General features: G+C 38.7%; 1 protein-coding gene across 1 annotated transcript in view; it reads right to left on the minus strand.

The window, feature by feature from the left end:
• Positions 1–9,020: 9,020 nt before the first annotated feature.
• Positions 9,021–18,751, minus strand: part of APPBP2 (amyloid beta precursor protein binding protein 2) — a 51,149-nt gene continuing 41,418 nt past the window's right edge. Inside the window, exons 12-13 of the mRNA XM_072136422.1 lie at positions 17,549–17,714; positions 9,021–15,692 (exon numbers count right to left, since the gene is read on the minus strand). Coding sequence (XP_071992523.1) covers positions 15,436–15,692; positions 17,549–17,714 — 423 coding nt within the window. The 3' untranslated portion in view covers positions 9,021–15,435. The remainder of the gene's footprint in view (positions 15,693–17,548; positions 17,715–18,751) is intronic.

The raw sequence follows: 18,751 nt of genomic DNA on the forward strand, positions 1-18,751 counted from the left end.
CGTGCAGAATCTAACCCCAACCGGGCTGCCCCATGACAGGGCCTGTCCGCCTGCCTTGGCAACCGTGTCAGAAGCGGAGAGGAAGTGGGCGCTACTTGCAATGACCAATCGCTGTGCCGAGACCCCACATGGGCTGAACGACTTCCTCCCTTCTGACCCAGTAGCTGCCAGGTCAAATAGAGACCGAGAGTCAGACCCTATCCTTGCCATGTCCAGCCAAGAGTTTCAGGCAGCATTAGCAATGGACACCAGCCTGAAAGCTCTTAAGAAGCAAGCAGCACAGCCTCCTTCAAACTCGGAGCCCAAGCAGGAGGTCTGGGATGAAGGATGGCTGTACCAGTTGACGGCCCGGCAGGGTGCACTGGAGGCGTGGCTCAGAGACCGACAGTTCGTAGTGAACGAATAGGGTACCACGGAGTTGATGCGGATAGCACATGAAATTCCGATGGCCGGACTAGCACTGCATTTCTACTGGCTAAATATGGGGGGTCAATGTGGCTGCCTACTGCTTTTCAAGCAAAACCTGTCCATGAGAGGGGAATGCTGGGCTGCGCCCTAAAGCCCCACTGGTACCTCTGCCTATAATTAAGGAATCTTTTAGGAGGGTGGCTGTCGATTTATTGGGACCGATGCCTGTCTGAATCAGCTTCGTTAAGGAATTTGTATTAACAGTAGTACCTATGCCAATAGACAAAGCTTTGTCATCCATTCGGGCGGACAAAGTGTCCACTGCATTGCTAGAGATCTTCTCCTGGGTGGGTTTTCCCCAGGAAATGCTTTCTGACAGAGGAACCCAGTTCATGTCGATAATTGTGGAGTCCCTCTGTAAACAAATGGTGGCCAGCCCATACCACCCACAGGCCAATGGCCTGTGCAAGCTGTTCAATGGCAGCTTAAAACAAATGCCTTGGATGTTGGCCGATGGCCACAACTGGGAGAGGTACCTCCCACACCTGATATTTGCCTACTGGGCGGTTCCACAGGCCTCAATCAGGTTTTCCCCCTTTGAGCTCCTGTATGGGCAACAGGTACAGGGACCTCTGGCCTTGGTGAAAGGGAAGGAACAAGCTTTAGGCTGCCTGGGAAGGCCCATACCTTGAGGATCAGCAGCTTAACGCTGTCACTAGAGATGGGCTAATCGATTCTAACTTTGTGATGAATCGAATTTTTCCTGAAATTCTAACCGAAGTTTATGGTGATTCGTGGGAAAGAAGTTTTTTTTCCCCCTCTAACCAAAATGGGTGCGATTACAACGTGTTACATGGGGCAGAGAACTCTGGGAAGGAGAAAGGAACACCCTCGATCACACGAGCAGACCTGTAAGCCTATCACCGACCAGCAGGCTTATGTGATACCACACAGACTATAAAAAGAGGCAGCCATTTGCAAATCTCACTGCATGTGCTGCCTGTAGCGTCCAGCTGCTTCTACTGTACTGTGCTGTGCTGTAGTGATCTTTGCTCCAAGGGTATCCGTTTTGGGGCATCTGTTTACCCCAAATAGCAGTTGTTTTTTTGTTTCTGAAGTGAAGAGAAAGAAATTAGTGGGAAATCCACATGCTTTCTATAATGACTTCTGCTTCAATCCCAGGGTGTCAGTTCTTGTGCTTCTGTATACCCCAAATAGCAGTTCTTTTTTGTTTCTGAAGTGAATAGGAAATCAGTGTAAAATCCACATACTTTCTGTAGTGATTTCAGCTTCAACCCACAAAGGACACCCTGTGATTATCTGTATAACGCAAATTCCAATACTTATTTGTTTCTCTCAAATTTAGCAACAAAAAAAAGTGTCAAATCTACGTAGTTGATTAACCTCTATGTAAGACAGAAAGGTGTCAGTTGGAGCAGGCAGAGGTCTCAAATATAATATCTGACAACCCCAGCCAAGAGTCCGTGGGTTCGTCAAATACGACAATTAGTTGGCATGGCCGAGGAGCAGGTCAGCAGCCCTAACGTGTCCTCAACCAGCCTATATATTTTTCAATTCCCTCAGCCTAGGTAGTCTGGGCTCAGCGCCACTATTCAGTGAGGACAAAGTGTTTGAGGACAGTCAGCAGCTGCTTGCCAGTGAAGAGATGAGGCAGACATCTTCTGCTTCTTGCAGTAGGCAGGTGGTGCATACTGACACCGTTGAGGATAATAGCAGTGACAGGGAAATGTGAATTGGCGATGATGTAGCCGATCGCACTTGGGAGCCGGGTGTAGGAAAAGATTCATCATTGTCAGGCAAAGAGAGTGTCAGCTTGCGCGTATGGCAGCAAGTTGTTACTGTGGCCGTGAGTCAGCAGGGTGACAGCAGTGTGAGCACGGGCACCAAATGGCCGTGGAGTACAAACCCCGCTTCGGAGATCTAAGTAAGCAGTGGTACAGGGGCTCAGCGAGGCAGCAGCGTTAGTAGTCACTCAGCGCAGAGTGTTGGCAGTAAAATCACCACCTCGGCAGTGTTGCAGTTTTTTGTTAAGACACCAGAAGAGTCAAGCGTGTGTATATGTAGAATCTGTGGGCAGAAAGTGAAGCGTGGCCAAGCATGCTGCTTTGCCTAACTAGTGACAGCCGAATAGTCAACATCCGGCTTAGGGATGACTTTTGGCTCTCCACTTTGAGAGGGAGGAACAACTGGCATACTGTAGAGAAATACTGTGCACACAGTTGGCCGCCGCCTATGTGGGCCATTGACTATCCTGTCGGGTCTGACTGGGGGATTCCTGGCAGTCACCGCTCACTTACTACTTGCCACGGCTGCTGTGGGGAGATGGAGGGGGGGGGGTTGTAGGAGCAGTAGTGGCTCCATCAGCAGCACCTTTAGTCTGGATTTATTAATGAGCAACTTCCTTCACCTGCCTCCAGGGTGGACACGCTCATTCCCTGGTTGCCTGGGTTTCTTTGCTCCCCTTTGTACAGCTATGCTGACTTCAGGTTTTTGCATTTAGGATGGTCTTTTATGTGGTTATTATGCCCTGGCTATGTTGAGCATATATTGTCTGTACTTATATCGATTATACTGACTATAACATTATTGTTTACCTCTATGCACTTTATTGTATCATATGAATTGGGGATGTTTATCTTCACCTTATTTCTGTGTGTATTTGAGCAGTAACCCTCATGACTATTGGAACCAGGGATGGTTGTTGGTGAGTTTATCACACTCACCACATCGAGTTCTTTGGTGTAGTGACTACACCTTTTAATTGTTTTTATATTGTCTGTCTGGTCTTTGTTGTTTGTAAATTAACCCCTAGGCGCACCAGGACGTTATAGTACGTCCCCGGCGCTAGATGCTTAGCGCACGGGGACGTTCTATAACGTCCTGCTTCTGGCACCGGCTCACGAACGGAGCCGGTACCAGAAGCAGCGGCTGTCAGCTGTCTAGTACAGCTGACAGCCTGCGCTAACACCCGCGATCGGAGCCGGCTCCGATCGCGGGTGTTAACCCCTTACTCGCCGCGGTCAAACATGACCGCGGCGTGTAAGGGTGTTTGCGCTGTGGATCGGATCCCCCGTGCCGCTTACCGGGGGATCCGATCCACTTCTGGGCAGCTCCGAGGACTGGCATGTGCCCCGGAGCTGCCCAGTCTCCATGGCAGCCAGACCCCTTCCGGGTCTGGCTGTAAACTGTCTGAGCATGCGCAAGCTTGCTCAGACAGTTTACACTGCTCTACAATAAAATAGTATTGTAGAGCAGTGTATTGAACTTAAACCAGTGATCAGAGCATCACTGGTTTAAGTTCAAGTATGTATAAGTAAAAATATGCAAAAACACTTAACACTTCACATTATAATAAATAAAAAATAAATACATAAAAATATAAGCCCCTAAAATGTCACTTTCCCATAAAAACACTTAATAAAGTATAAAAAACACAAAAACACAAAAAACCCCGCATATTTGGTATTGCCGCGTCCGTAACAATCTGTATAATAAAACAGAATCGTTACTGGACCCGCACGGTACACGCCGTAGAAAAAAAACGCAAAAACGTTCCGAAAAAAGATCATTTTTAATTAATACCTTATCAAAAAATGCTCTAAAAAGTAATTTAAAAAATGTTATGCACTCCAAAATAAGCCCACTAAAAAGAACAACTCTTCTCGCAAAAAATAAGCCCCTAACCAGATTTGTCAGCCGAAAAATAAAAAAGTTATGCATATGAAAAGATGGTGATGCTAAAATGAACAAGATTTTCTCCAAATTGGTTTTTATTCAGTACAATTGAATAAAATACACAAAACCCCCACATATTTGGTATCCCTGCGTCCGTAACAATCTGCATAATAAAACAGAATCGTTATTAGTTCCGCAAAGTGAACCCCGTAAAAAACAAAACAAAAAAAAGCTCCATAAAAAAGATCATTTTCAATTAATACCCTATAAAAATGCTCTAAAAAGGGATTTAAAAAATGTTATGCACTCTAAAATAAGACCACTAAAAAGAACAATCCTTCTCGCAAAAAATAAGCCTTTAAACAGATTTGTGAGGCAAAAAATAAAAAAGTTATGCATATGAAAGACGGTGATGCTAAAATTAACAACATTTTTGCCAAATTACTTTTTATGCAGTAAAAATGGGAAAAAAATAAAAAATCTATATAAATGAGGTCTTTTTGTAATCGTGGCGACTCATAGAATAAAAATAATATACTATTTTTATGGTATGGTAAACGGGCAAAAAAAAAAACCCATAAAAATCTTCCTGAAAAGTGATGATTTTCATTTCCTCCACCAACAAAGAGTTAATAAAATCTCACCAATTAGCCTATAGATTCCCCTAAATTACGTACCAGAAAAGTGCATCTCATGTGGCAAAAGAAATAAGCCCCTATAGGTCCACATTAAAAAAAAGAAAAAAATTATAGCCTGTACAATGTGACATAGAAAATCTGATCTGGATGGCGCCTCCTTCCCTTCTATGCCCGGCCGTGCGCCCATACAGCAGGTTACCACCACATATGGGGTATCGGTGCATTCGGGAGGAATTGGGTATCAAACTTTGTGGAGCCTTTTTTTATTTAATCCATTGTAAATGTTTAATTTTCCACCCAAAATGGGTGTATTGTGAAAAAATATTACAATTTGCAGACTGCACCTCCATTTTGTTTTAACCCCTATAAAACACGTAAAGCGTTAACAAACTTCTTAAAAGTGGTTTTTCATACGTTGAGGTGTGTAGTTTCCACAATGGGGTAATTTACGAGTCTCGCTATTATTTAGGCCTCTCAGTGTCAATTAGAAGTTGAGCAGGTCCATCTAATACAGGTTTTGGTGATTTTACAAAAAATGTGAAAAATGATACCTAAATTCTGAGCCTCATAACATTCTAGTAAAATATGTGGAATCTTAAAAAACCATGCCAACATAAAGCAGACAGTTGGGAAATGTAAGTTATGAATTTATTTGGGTGCTATGACTATCTGCATCAAAAGTAGAGAATTTAGAACGTTGAAAATAAAAGAATTTTTCCAAATTTTTTCCAAATTTTGTTTTTTTTCATAACTAAACACAAAAGATATCATCCAAATTTTTAAACTAATTTGAAGTACAATGTGTCACGAGAAAACAATCTAAAAATCCCCTGGATATCTCATAGCGTTCCAAAACTATAACCACTTATAGTGACACAGGTCAGATTTGAAGAATGGGGCCGCGTCCTTAAGGCCAAAATAGGCTGTGTCCCCTAGGGGTTAATAAAGTAATTTTGAAATTTATTTTTGGGTTGTTATGGCACATCTTTTCTTGTGAGTTTACACAAATGAGTCAGGTTTGGTATCAATGTGATCCAGGGATTCCCCCTTGAGAAGCTAGAACTTCTCCAAGGTTCTGGATTCAATACCAGGGAGGTAGGTCCCTCAGAGCCCTCCCATGGGGTGTGTCTGCACCCAAATCTCACCCCTGAGGCCCAGTGTCTGCCTGGGGAAACAATTCATCAAAATATAATAAAATATATTAAAACCAAAAAATGTACATTTAATCTCTATCTATTGTGCCTTAAAGGCAATAAAAAAAAAAAAATGGAACCTGCATTTCTCTTTTATCTTAATCCACGAATCCCCACGTCCAAGTCTCGGTTATACACCGGGTTGGACCCTATATAAGCCAGTCACGGACCTAATGTATATTAAATGAGAACTGGTGGAGGTTTATTTGGGCTGATAAGGTTCTGTTTCACTGCAGCTAGTGAAAGGGTCTTTCAGTCATTGCGGGTTGCGATTTATTGTTGTGCCATATCCGGAGATTGCACGGACAACTCTGAATCACTTCCTGCACCTTTCAGAACCTGTGCATTTCTGGGAGCATCTATAAAAGGATAATTAATTGACCTTGCATACCCCCTAGAGGTTTGAAACGTCACATTCTCTTTCCCAGGAGGGTCTCAATGTTTTCAAAGGAGTTATTCTAGCTACCATGTAGGAGGTTGAAAAGAAATGTATCCCTCCTAAGGACCAATTTGAATCAACCTCGATGTTGCCTTCCTCTGGATCAATACTTTAGGATTCATAAATTGTCTTTTTCAGACTTGATCTTCCGTCTAGGTCTATAATAATTATATGAGAACAGACTTTTTCCATTCCATAAATGTATTTCCTCAAGTTATACAAATGAGCCAAGATAACTGTTCCAGATTGCTTCAAAGGTCTTAGTCCTTTTGGTCTCTGTGCCATCTAGTGCTTCCTGCAACTTGCCAATTTCTATTTTCTATTGGCAATTAATTCCTCTTTTGGCCATCTTTACACCATACATCTCTATAAGTGAACATCATTAAGTGTATAGTTCGTCTACAGCATTCAATCAAAGCTTCTTCATTGGTCTAAGAAAAGTTCAATTTTCGAAAATGTCCTAAATGGGTTTCTTCTGTAAATTAACATATCCAGCTGAATAAGCCAAATCCTGGATCATTTCTTTCAGCCCTTTGTTTTCCTCCTATCACAGAGATTACGTTCTTCTGCTTCCATAGGCCTAATATCCCTATGGCAAAGAGTGTACCACGCCCGCCCCTTTTCACAGCTTCATGGACAACATCATCTGTTCCACATTCTGCCTCATCTGCGTTTTCAAATCTGGAAAAATATGGCACTTTCAAAACTGCTTCACCTTTGAAGAAAGTTGCAGGCCAGCATTAAAGGCCATGTCTTCAATTTTCTCCAGCGGTTCCAAAAACAGAGGAAGTTCCCCACCTTTCCAAGACACCTGCTTGCTGTATAATCCTAGTGATTGTAGTGTTCAAAGTAGTGCCTTGTAAGGACCAACGCACACCTTGAATAAAGTTGCACCAATCACTGTAGATCCCCTGTGATTTAAGACACCTTTCTCTATGCGATGCAGCCAAATATTTAATGTTTAATTGTTCCTAGTGTCCTGCAAAGAGGTCTACTATACTTTGTCCAACTTTCCTGTGGTTTTCATCAGTTGACAATCTCTGAACCAGCTCTTCCTGCCCTGATCACTGTTCAATCTTGAGTATTGGTTATTAAATGTTGCAGGTCTCCATCTGGTTTAAAGCTCTGCATCCCTGGACCTTTATTGTCTCCGGAATACGTCTCAGTATGACTCATTGGTTCCAAGCGACAGTCTCTTGACCAGCCAAGGTCAGCAGTCAGAGGCTGTAACCCATACATGGGAATCTGGACTTTACTAAAGAGTGCCACCAGCTTACAGAGTAAATAACAGGAAGCCCTTCAGAGAAGCCACACCTCAAATCTGTTCAGTAACATGCAAGACCACACCACACCTACTCCATTACACCTATATCTCATATATAACGGACATCTATGGAAAGAAAAAATTTAAGAAGTGATAGCACATCAGACGCTTTTGCTACTGCTAGCTTTAGTATGTTATATACAGTAGTGGTGTCACTTTTTCAGCTTGTCATTTTCTACACCAACCTTTTAGCATGAGTCAGATTTTGGCAACAAAATGTATAATTAATAAACAACTAGTTAGATATGCAAAATTATTTCTTGCTGTTGTATAGTAAATACATACCAATATTTTGAGCTAAAGATGAACACCTGACTATAGATGCTTTCTGCAACACTGGCATAGTACACCAAGCTTAGTTCACACTGCTGTTCAATAATTAAGAAGCTTATATGGAGTTTTATGCAAGAGGCTTAGACCTGCTTACTGGCATCATGGATATGGCCATTGCCATCTCCTCACTCCTGTGTCCTCTGGGAGTTGTAGCCAAGTCAATGTGAATGTGGCCTATAAACAATATTATAAATTAACAGTAAAACTAAAAAGAGATCTATACCTTTATTAAAGTTAAAAAAAAAAAAAATCATACTACAATGTAGTAGAAGAAACATATTTATTCATTTAGTTAGTATCTTTTTTTTAATCTTTTTATAGTTTTAGCAATGCAATTACACGTTATCACAATGCCAAATACAAACATTTTTCAGTATGGTTGGATGAACACAAGTAACCTGGCATGGAGACTTACCAAGAATGGTATGAAAGTTATTCTTCACACAGATAAAACATCAAGATATGCATAATTTGGGTAAACTATGGAACAACTAGCAGATATATTTTGTAGTTTATTTTTTTTTCAACATAACAAATATTTTCATTGAGGACATGAAAAATTCTTTTGGTTTATAAAGATTACGTAAAGTATTAATGATGCAAATCCTACATATTCACCATACACACCTGCACAAACATACCCAACCATACATTCAACCTACCATTTCCCATCATACAGAAAGTCTCAATAGACAAACACTGATTTTGAAATTACTGTACCACTCACAAGTCAAAGAATACAAGCAATGTTTTTATCAATAAACTTGTGCACCAATGATTTTTCTATAGATAGCTATGTATATATATTTTTTAAAAGTTTTCTTTACTTGTACATTAAAAATTCAGCTCATTACAAACTCACTAAGGCCACTCATGCATTAAATATGGGTAGCAGCTTCATCTATCTCAGATGCAGGAACTTTATAAAAATGCTAGGTTACCGAAATCTGGCAAAAGGTTCAGTTTTCCTCTGCCTGTGGCGTTTTCTGTGAATTTATTGACTTGGTTGAGTATTTTACTTCAGTCTGTCAAGCCTGTTGTAAAAACCATAGACCACCTGCTTGAGATACAGAAACGTATTCAAATACTTTGCACATGACTATCCAAAACACACCCTGTAAAAAGCATTATGCACAGTACACAAACTACATTACTAGAAGACTGGCACAGTATCAGCTGTTGTATGACTGGAAATACAGATTAATCCTAGCCAAAGCACTTAAACCTCAGTGCAAAATGTAACATAAGTGTATGACAAGCAAAAGGATCTGCTTGTATACACCACAAAAAAAAAATAATTAAAAAAAAAAAAAAAAAAAATTGGCAAACACAATCCAATCAGTATCCCATTTTGATAGCATTTACACAAATCAAGCAGTTACTCAGAAGCACATACAGTCTATCAAACAGGATATAGCAAAACTGAAAAACCAAGCTCAATATATAAACTGTGCCGTGTCTGTACAGTTTTTATGTAAACAGTTGATACAAGGTTAACTAAAAAACTAGAAGGGCACTTTTGAGCGCGAAATCTAAAAATCAGCCAATTTTGTAAAACATTAAAGAAAAATTGTGCTACAGAAAGACAGCCCCAATGTACTTAAAGTTGTGTGTATTCATCTCATAACTTACATTATTGTAAACATTAGAAAATGTGTCCATAAGAAAAAGCTGGTTCTGGATTAGCATTAACTGCTGCAGTTTTCTGAATCCCATCATGTAACATAATAAAAGGGAAGGGTGGAAATTTATTAATATTATAAAGCTGGTGGAGAAGCCATAGTGAATTGATTGTGCTGAAGGAAAAAAAAATATATATATATATATTACACACACACAATCATTTTAAGTGTGAAGTGCTCCACCACTAATGAATTATATTTTTGCTGTTATTATTATGGTTCCGTACCAAACAATAAATTGACCTCCAGAACTCCCCTCTTCTCGAGATTGATTAATTAGAGTTACTAACATGTTAAGTACTACTCAAGAGAAAATATTTGCATATTTCTAGCACAGGAGCATATAAAAAATTTTTTATACAGAATAAAGATTTGTAGTACTTTATGCTAAATATTGAAATGCCATTCAAAAGTAAAATCTACAAAACAGTCTGCAACACAGTTCTCCAAGCATTTATCTGCATATTGTAGAGTAGAATCCTAATCACACACTGTGGGAGATGTATCAATCTGTGTACACTAGAATTCTCCAAATAAAAGATCCAATAAATGTGCAACATATCAGATGCAGACCATTTTTATGCAGTTTTCTGCTTGTGGTCTCAGCAAACAGGGGGTTTGGTTGGAAAGAAAATAACCTGTGCACCAGAAAATGCATTATTGTGGTGCAGCAAACTAGACCAACTGATAGGAAGTGCAAAGTAAGACTTGCCAGTCTTCTACTGCACCAGATGAATCATCCAGCATCAGACACAGATTAATCTGACATTGCAGAGAACTGTCTACGTCTGCTCTGCACTGGTCTAAAGACTGACACATTAATACACCTCTCCCAATGTGTATCCCTTGACAAAGAAAGCAAAGAAATTCCTCGCACTATATACCAGGTATGGAGCTGAATCTTTTAATCTTTTGGCTTTCTAGTTTACGTGACAAACTAGTTTGTTTAATACATGCTCTTGGGTGTTTAAAAAATTAAGGAATATAAAATTTAAAAAAAATTTATATACCAAGATAACAGTAGGTAAATCAGAAATAACTGATTGTACAATAGCCAAATATGATAGTGCAAAATTATTTGCAAGTGTTAAGACACTGTATGAACCAAAATTAGCTAGAAAAATTGCTAAACCAAGTGCTTACAATATAAATAAAAAGTGCGCAAACTACTGCTTTCCCAATATAAAACATGTATAGTATTGCAGCTTGCTGATGAAAAACAAAATAAAGTTTGCATGCACATTGATGCTAAAGTGGAATGTATACTTTATGAAAGGAAAAAAATGATAGTCATAATTTTTATAAAATTTTCATAACTAATGAAAACACAGGAGGCATTCAGGGGGTAATAAGGGGATACTATCTTGGATGTCAGCAGTAATATGGCACACATAGCAGTTAATTCTTGTATAGATACCTGCTTATGAGCTACAAACAGGTTCCAAGGTTCTGATTATCTAGTCAGGCTACATAGAAAAAAAGCTATAAATAGAAATATTTCACTTAATCCATTACAACATCTACCTATAATTGAGAAGACAGGTAAAGGTGATATTCCTTCTCTAGACAAGTGGTTTGACCCACTGTGGCTCTTTAGCACACCTACTACTACTAGTAGAAGTAGTAGTATATCTAAACAATCACAAAATGTCAGAACTGTGCAAAGCAGTATTTGTTTTTAAAACTGGGGAATGCCAGCTTGGAGGCGATGGCACTAAAACGACACTTTCTAAAGGCTATCATATTAGGAGGGGAGTCTGTTTTCTAAAAACAGCACCAACATGGGACACATTTAGAATTAAAAATAAACCAATTTTCAAGTCAATGGGATTCAGCAGAAATACAAAACAAAGCCCATTTACAAGTATATATACAATTATAGCTCATTAAAAACCCTGTGGATATGTGGCAACTTTAAATATTAATTGTATGACCAGACAATATTTTTTGCCCTTAAAAAGGTTGACCTATAAAATACACTATTACTTTCAAGTGTCAGATCATTGGAGGTCCAACCACAGACTCCCAATGAGGAAAATTGGAGGAGGTCCTCTGTATTTAGACTATGCAGATCGCCGTCTTGGTGGAGAATGAGGGGGAGTTTGTCCATTTTTGTCCAAGCAATTGGACCTTCAGAGATCTGACACATCCTTTCCCGATTATAGATAGTGTAAAATAGGTTTCGCAGAGGAATACAGGCAAGACTTATTTACCATTCAAAATCCAGTATACTTTGCCAACATTGAAACTATATTTATCACACACTTTAAAAACTGGGTGACAGCAACGGCAATCATTATTGCAATGATTACTTCTGCTAAACGAATACTTTAATTTGCACTGCTGCTAATGAAATGGACTGTAGAGTACTCAAGCATACCATGTATAACTAAACACTATCATCTATACCATCTAACTAAACACTATAACTAAATTACTGTCAGTACTTTCATAAAACAAGTATATTTAACAGAATGAATTTGTCATTTGGATTCCAACACTGTATAATGCAAAGAAATGTCCGACAAACTAGTTTGTGGACCTAATTAACTATACAAGGAAATATTACAATACCATTATAGCTTTTTATGTTGCAGTAGAATACACAACTATATAAAGCAAATAAAAGTGCAGATCTACAATGTTTTGAGGGGGAAAGGTGGGGTGGGCAGAACAAAACAAAAAAAAAAATTAGAAACACGCATTCTTCATTTCATAAAAAAAATGTAATTGAATATTCAATGAAATTTTAAATATTGAACGGTGCATTTCACTATAGAATGCCCCATTACAGAAATGTGTGCACATTCAAGCTAACATTGAAGCATAAGGTAACCCTGATCTGAAACAAAAACACTGTAAGACAAGATTTTCATAAAGTGGTAATATATTGAACACCAACAACTTCCATGAAGTAGCTCCTAAAGTTTGTGGAAATGATGGGGATAGTGTAACCATGTTTGGCCCCAGGTGAAAGACAAAGAAGCCAAGAGATTTGCTGACAAATTCGCGTTAATCAAATCTCAAAATGTCCTCTTTATCTGGATGTTAAGCACAGTATACAGAGCCCACGAAATATTTTCAAGAGCTTAAACAAATGTGGGACTCCTTTAACTGCTGTATATCCTCCTAGTTTTGGTAAAAAAAAAAAAAAAAAACCTGCATAACACACAGAAGTGACTTTTCCAAGAAATTACTTGTGCAACCCATACAAAGATTGAGGTATGGACACGCTCCTAAATATCTATCAGTGATCTACTCTACACTACAGCCGTGTTCAAAGGACAGGCAACATATTAAGTTCCACCAGTTAGCCAACAGTGAGTTTGCAGTGTCGTATCCACTACATGGGTCTTCTAAGCCTTAATTTTATAGTTGATAGAATTAAAAACAAACAAATTCCCAGTGGCAACTTGGATAACTGTGGTTGTAAACTAGTCCTTTGTAGAAACAAGCCCAAAATACAGGTTGAATATTAAGAAAAGAAAATGCTCTCACATGTAATATATACTATGGATTTTATGGTTTATAAGCTATTTACTCATAGTATAGTAGAGGTTAATACTTATGCATGGGCATTTTAATAAACTCTTACACATTTAGCAATTGAAATGCAACATGCATGAATAAAATGTGATTTCTTTTTATATTGATCTTTCTCTTTTAAACTAAATTCTAGTAGTAAAAAGGAAAAACAACTGTGTATGCAGTCCAAGTGCTGTATTTTGGGAGACTTCCTGAAGAAAAATAAGGAGAGAGTTGTAGCTTGATAAAAAGAAAAACCCAAAAGGTGCCAACTCTAAGCAGGTCTTACTGCATTTTAGATCTTCCATCAAAATATGGTAAAATTAATATATTATACTGTTATATACATATTTCACATCAAGGATTATTTACCTTTTTTTCTATTAACGGGTATATGCATCTATAAACTATATTACTCAGTCTGCTAGCATCAGAAATGTCAGAAGAAGAAAGAGGCACTTACTGGTTAGAGCAGCGAAAAGGCACAAATCTTTCAACCATCACACCCACTAAAGTTAAGCAGCACAAGCAAACCATTGGAAGTGAAAATTTCATAAACAATCCTGAAGTTATGTTTAACTTATTTAACTATTTTGTTAAAAGGCAAATAAAGCTGCAAGTCAAAATCAGGGTCATTTGTGAATCACATTACATAAAAATGTAACAACGTGGGCAGGTTTTACACCAACAAGTTTCTTCTGAAAGATTTGCACCAAGTGTCACCTCGAACATGGAACTGGACCAAGCATGTCAGTGCAGTTCTACATTCTGGCCAGTGTATCCCGCAGACAAAAACTTGCTCATTTACAACCAGTTCTTCTTGAAGCAGTATAACAAAAGTAAAATGGGATGTTAGCCAAAGCAGTAGCTATAAAATGGCACTCACATTGCACACTGGAACACAAAGATAATACAATACAAGCAAGAACATTTGGCAGCCCTTTAATAACCTGTCCATAACTGTGCAATTATTTGATAGCCAATATGTGGCCTCGAAGCGTGGGGTGCATTTTTACATACACACTACAAAAGACTTTACTTTGTGCACAAATGAAGTAAACAAGCAAAATTTTCACAAATTTGGGTGGACACACGATACTGTACTTACAAATATTTCTAAAATGTTATTTTCCCATCTTTGAATGTAAAAGTGCACCTCTTTTTCCTTTATGCATTGTATAGATTGCTTGAATAGTTAATGGTTCCATGCAACTTCCAATTCAGCTTGCATTGTTGGTGCTTGATAGCCCATTATTTTTGGAGTTAACCATACAATATGTGATCAGAGTGGTCTTAACACGCAGCTCTCAAACACTACATAGTAAACCATAAAAGAACAATAAAATTATCTTCATCCAATAACATTTAACACTAAAATAAAAAAAGGTTATTTGCTACAATTTGTGAAAAACAATAAAGGGCATCAGGGCTCCTTGGCACAGACATTTTGAAAGACAATTCCTTGTAGCGTTTCATGATAGCAGTGTATAAACAATTCCCAGACTCTACAATTAATAATGATAAAATGTCTTTCAAACCAGAAGAGTCAGATTTATTGCTGTATGGAGGATGGTACCATTGTTATCTGTGTGATGAGCTGAACCTACAGCATGCTGAGCCAGAAGAATTCACAGGAAATGCCTTTCCCTGAAGCAGTACACTATTACATAGCATGTGTGGTAAGCAAAGGAAGCAGATAAAAAGGAATCAGACTATTGCCTTACAGGTTTGTCACTAACTATTTTTCCTTCAAAAGCTGGCATTAACAAGACATGAAAAAACATTTTTAAAAACTCAGCTCCCGTGAACACGAAAAAAAAACTGGTGGAGTGCACTAGTATAGTATAGTATCGTATCACCTTGCCGCCAATGAAACAGGGAATACACATCTCTTATAAACTCTTATACAGTTTTATTTGCATCTTCCCATTGGAGTTGCAAAAAGAAAAAAAAAAATATTTATATTGGATGATGCTAGTTCGTTCTTCTGTGACTAAAATAGAAAATGGTGGATAAAGATGTGAACATTCCATATGGGACTAGCCATCAAATAGATGTGCAACTCATATCCAGGCCATTTTCCAGAGGACACAAAATAGTTGCATCTGAGTTTTTCTGCAATTTCACAGTATGAACTTTCCCAGTATGCTGAGAAAAGCAGCTGGCGCAGCTGGAAAGTTTTTATTTTTTTCTTTAATTAACAACTCGGTCCTTCTGTAGTGGTCTGTGACATGAGAAACGATTGAACAACTTCTTCTGTTGACAACGGGCTGGCATTTACATCTTCAAGGGCATCTGTGACTGAAAACTGGCGATCTCGCAATCTGTTCCAATTAGCCAATATATTATGGTATTCAAAAACCTTCTCAAAATTTCCCACAGAATTATACAGTTTTATTAGGCCTCTGTAGTCATATTCCAGTCCACTGTAACCTTCACCAAATAATTTCTTACCTGAAATAGAAACATGAAAAGACCCAAGCAATCAAAAATCAGAATGACAATGCAAATAGACCAAAAGACCTATATTAAGCTGAGCTCCATCGTGAATTGTGGAACAGATTTTTGAGATAATTGCAATGGGTGGCAGAGACTGCAGATTTTTACATTTTTTAGCCATCCTATGAGGTTTACCTGCATGCAGAACTGCATCAGAAACCACCAAGGAGTATACTTGGCTGACCGTAAGCAAGCATCAGTGGAACAGCAGTCTGATTTACCCCAAATGTATTCTTGCAACTGTTCCCGCAAGCATGAGAAACCAACCGCATTCTGTTGATTTATGATGAATTTTAAGCCATGATGGTGGATGTAATTGAAGCATCTAATGAAAAGAAAATAGCTGCCTGCATTGAGCCACTTCACCCTCCACCTCCGTTATAACAGAGGGCTTGCAAACATCTGAGAAAGATCACCTCTATGGTAAAAAAAACTTTGGAGAAAATTTAAATGGGACCTCTCATCAACTGGCGATAACTGGTTCCAATAGGATATAGTTCTTTAATTTGAAATATGCCTCTACCATAAATCAACATTTTTTGAGATTTTGACAGTTTCATCTTACCCGGCTCAGAGCCAGCAGCTTTTGTAAAGGTCCCAGGGTCGAGGCAGTTCAGTATCCTGTATATTTAGAATCCTCCTCAATTCTGTCCTCACTCAGCCTCTCCCCTTCTTGCGTGAGGAGCTGTGGCTTTCTCTCGTGGGCACTCAGAAGCGAAGACTGAGAGACCAGTTCTCTTCTCACTGCGCACGTGCCACTACACACCACTCGGAGTTTGTGTACCACTAGTGCCTTTCACTGACTGAGTGGCAACAACCGTCATTGCACACGACAGACACCTATACCTGTGGCTGGTTTTTCATAAATCGAGTGTAGTTTCTAAATGGGCCAGTTTACGGGTTTTACAAATTACTGGGGTCTCACTTGAAAGCTTAAAAAAATCCTAGACAAATGATAGGGTGCATTTAACACCATGGCAACATAAATCAGACATTTGGGAAATGTTAGTTATGAAGTTATTTGGGTGGTATCACTACCTGCCTAAAAAGTAGAGAATTTAGAAACTTTAAAAATGGAGACTTTCAAAATTTTTGCCAAAATTTAATTTTTTCCCCATTACAAAAAATACTAAATATATCATCTATAATTTTCAACCAATCTGAGGTACAATATGTCTTGAGAAAACAAATCTTAAAATTCTAGAAATATTAAAGCATTCCAAAGTTCTAACCACTTCTATTGACACAGGGAAGATTTTAAAATCTGGAAGGGATACATTTACATGATTTTCATGTGTTTTGAAAACACAGGGAAATAAAAAAAAAATCTCTGTATATAGTCAATTTAACATTTCAATAGAGGCAGTCCCCTACTTAAGAACACTCGACTTGCATACGACCCCTAGTTACAAACGGACCTCTGGATATTGGTAATTTATTGTACTTTAGTCCTAGGTTACAATAATCAGCTGTAACAGTTATCACAGGTGTCTGTAATGAAGCTTTAGTGTTAATCCTGATTCTTATGACAACCCAACATTTTTAAAATCCAATTGTCACAGAGACCAAAAAAGTTCTGGCTGGGATTACAATGATAAAATATACAGTTCCGACTTACATACAAACTCAACTTAAGAACAAACCTACAGACCCCATCTTGTACGTAACCCGGGGACTGCCTGTATTGACTTACAAAATAGTGGATGAATTCAGGCCAAATAAGATGAAGAGCTCAACAATACCAGATTTTTAAGAATGCAATATTATTAAGTTTATACGTGGTTACTATTATAAAATACTTCACTACTTACCAATAGCTATTGACCGAAGGTAGAGCTTCTCAGCATTTTCATACTGATTCATGTCATAATTATACAGAGAGGCCAAATGTCCTACTGACAGTGCTACTTCATAGTCTTCTTGGCCTAGCAGTTGCTCCTTTATTTGAATAGCCTTGATGTGCATCTCCTCAGCCTCCTACACATCAAAAATTATTTATAAAAAGGTTAAAAATATTTACACACCAAAAAAAATAAAATAAAAATCAAGCTTTCCATGCCAAAAAGTAGGCCCTTGCTTTTAAGGGGGGGGGGGCTAATTTTGTCATTTTCTGGCGCTAATAACTTTATACTTTGGTGTACGGAGCTGTGGGTAATGTCATTTTGTGCAACATTTCAATGCTACCATTTTTAGGACTGTACGACTTTTTGATCACTTGAGCTTTCTATATTTTTCAAAACGGCAAAAAAAGTGGCATTTTTGGCTTTGGGAACTATTTTCCGTTACGGGGTTAAAAGCAGTTGTATTTTGAGAGATCAGACATTTTCGGACGCAGCAGCTACAGTGTGGCAGTACATGGGGATTTCAACCTCATTTGCAAATTGCACATTGTAATGAATGGGTTAAAACGAGACACCAAGATGTCGGCCCATGCGCCGCCAATATTTTGAAGGCGATCGACGTGATAACACCTGTGACTGGTGCTGGTAGCAAAGCCTTACCAGCTATGGAGAGGGCTCAGCCTGTGAGCCCTCTTTATGCATCGGGACCTGATACGCGCTGTACTATTACGGCACGCTTTAGGAAAGGGTTAATCTGTGCCAGTTCAGGCCTGAAAGGTGGCAGAGGCTATAGGAACAAACCCCACTGGTCCATTCTGCAACCGGACACTTCCCATTCATGCCCTCTTTATCTGTTGGTCGTGTAAGGGAGAAAGATAGAAAACTTCCATACAAACAATGATAAAATGTCCCCCGTGTATGTACAGACACATTCCTGGTCTCATTCACTGGGTTTCCAGAGCCAATGATGGTTAAATTCTGTGATATTTAAAGGGGTTGATCACCATTTTGCATAAAATTGCCCATGTCCCTTTCCTGCCTTAATCCCAGAATTTCATCAATTGATTTGCCCCTCTTAGCCAAACCAGTTCCCCAAGATTTACTGAAGAGACCAACCAGGTTGAAAGAGTGATGTCTATAGTTGGGAATCTGTTCCTTCAGAAATAAACTGTT

Source organism: Engystomops pustulosus, chromosome 2 (assembly GCF_040894005.1).
Source record: "Engystomops pustulosus chromosome 2, aEngPut4.maternal, whole genome shotgun sequence".
NCBI lineage: Eukaryota > Metazoa > Chordata > Amphibia > Anura > Leptodactylidae > Engystomops > Engystomops pustulosus.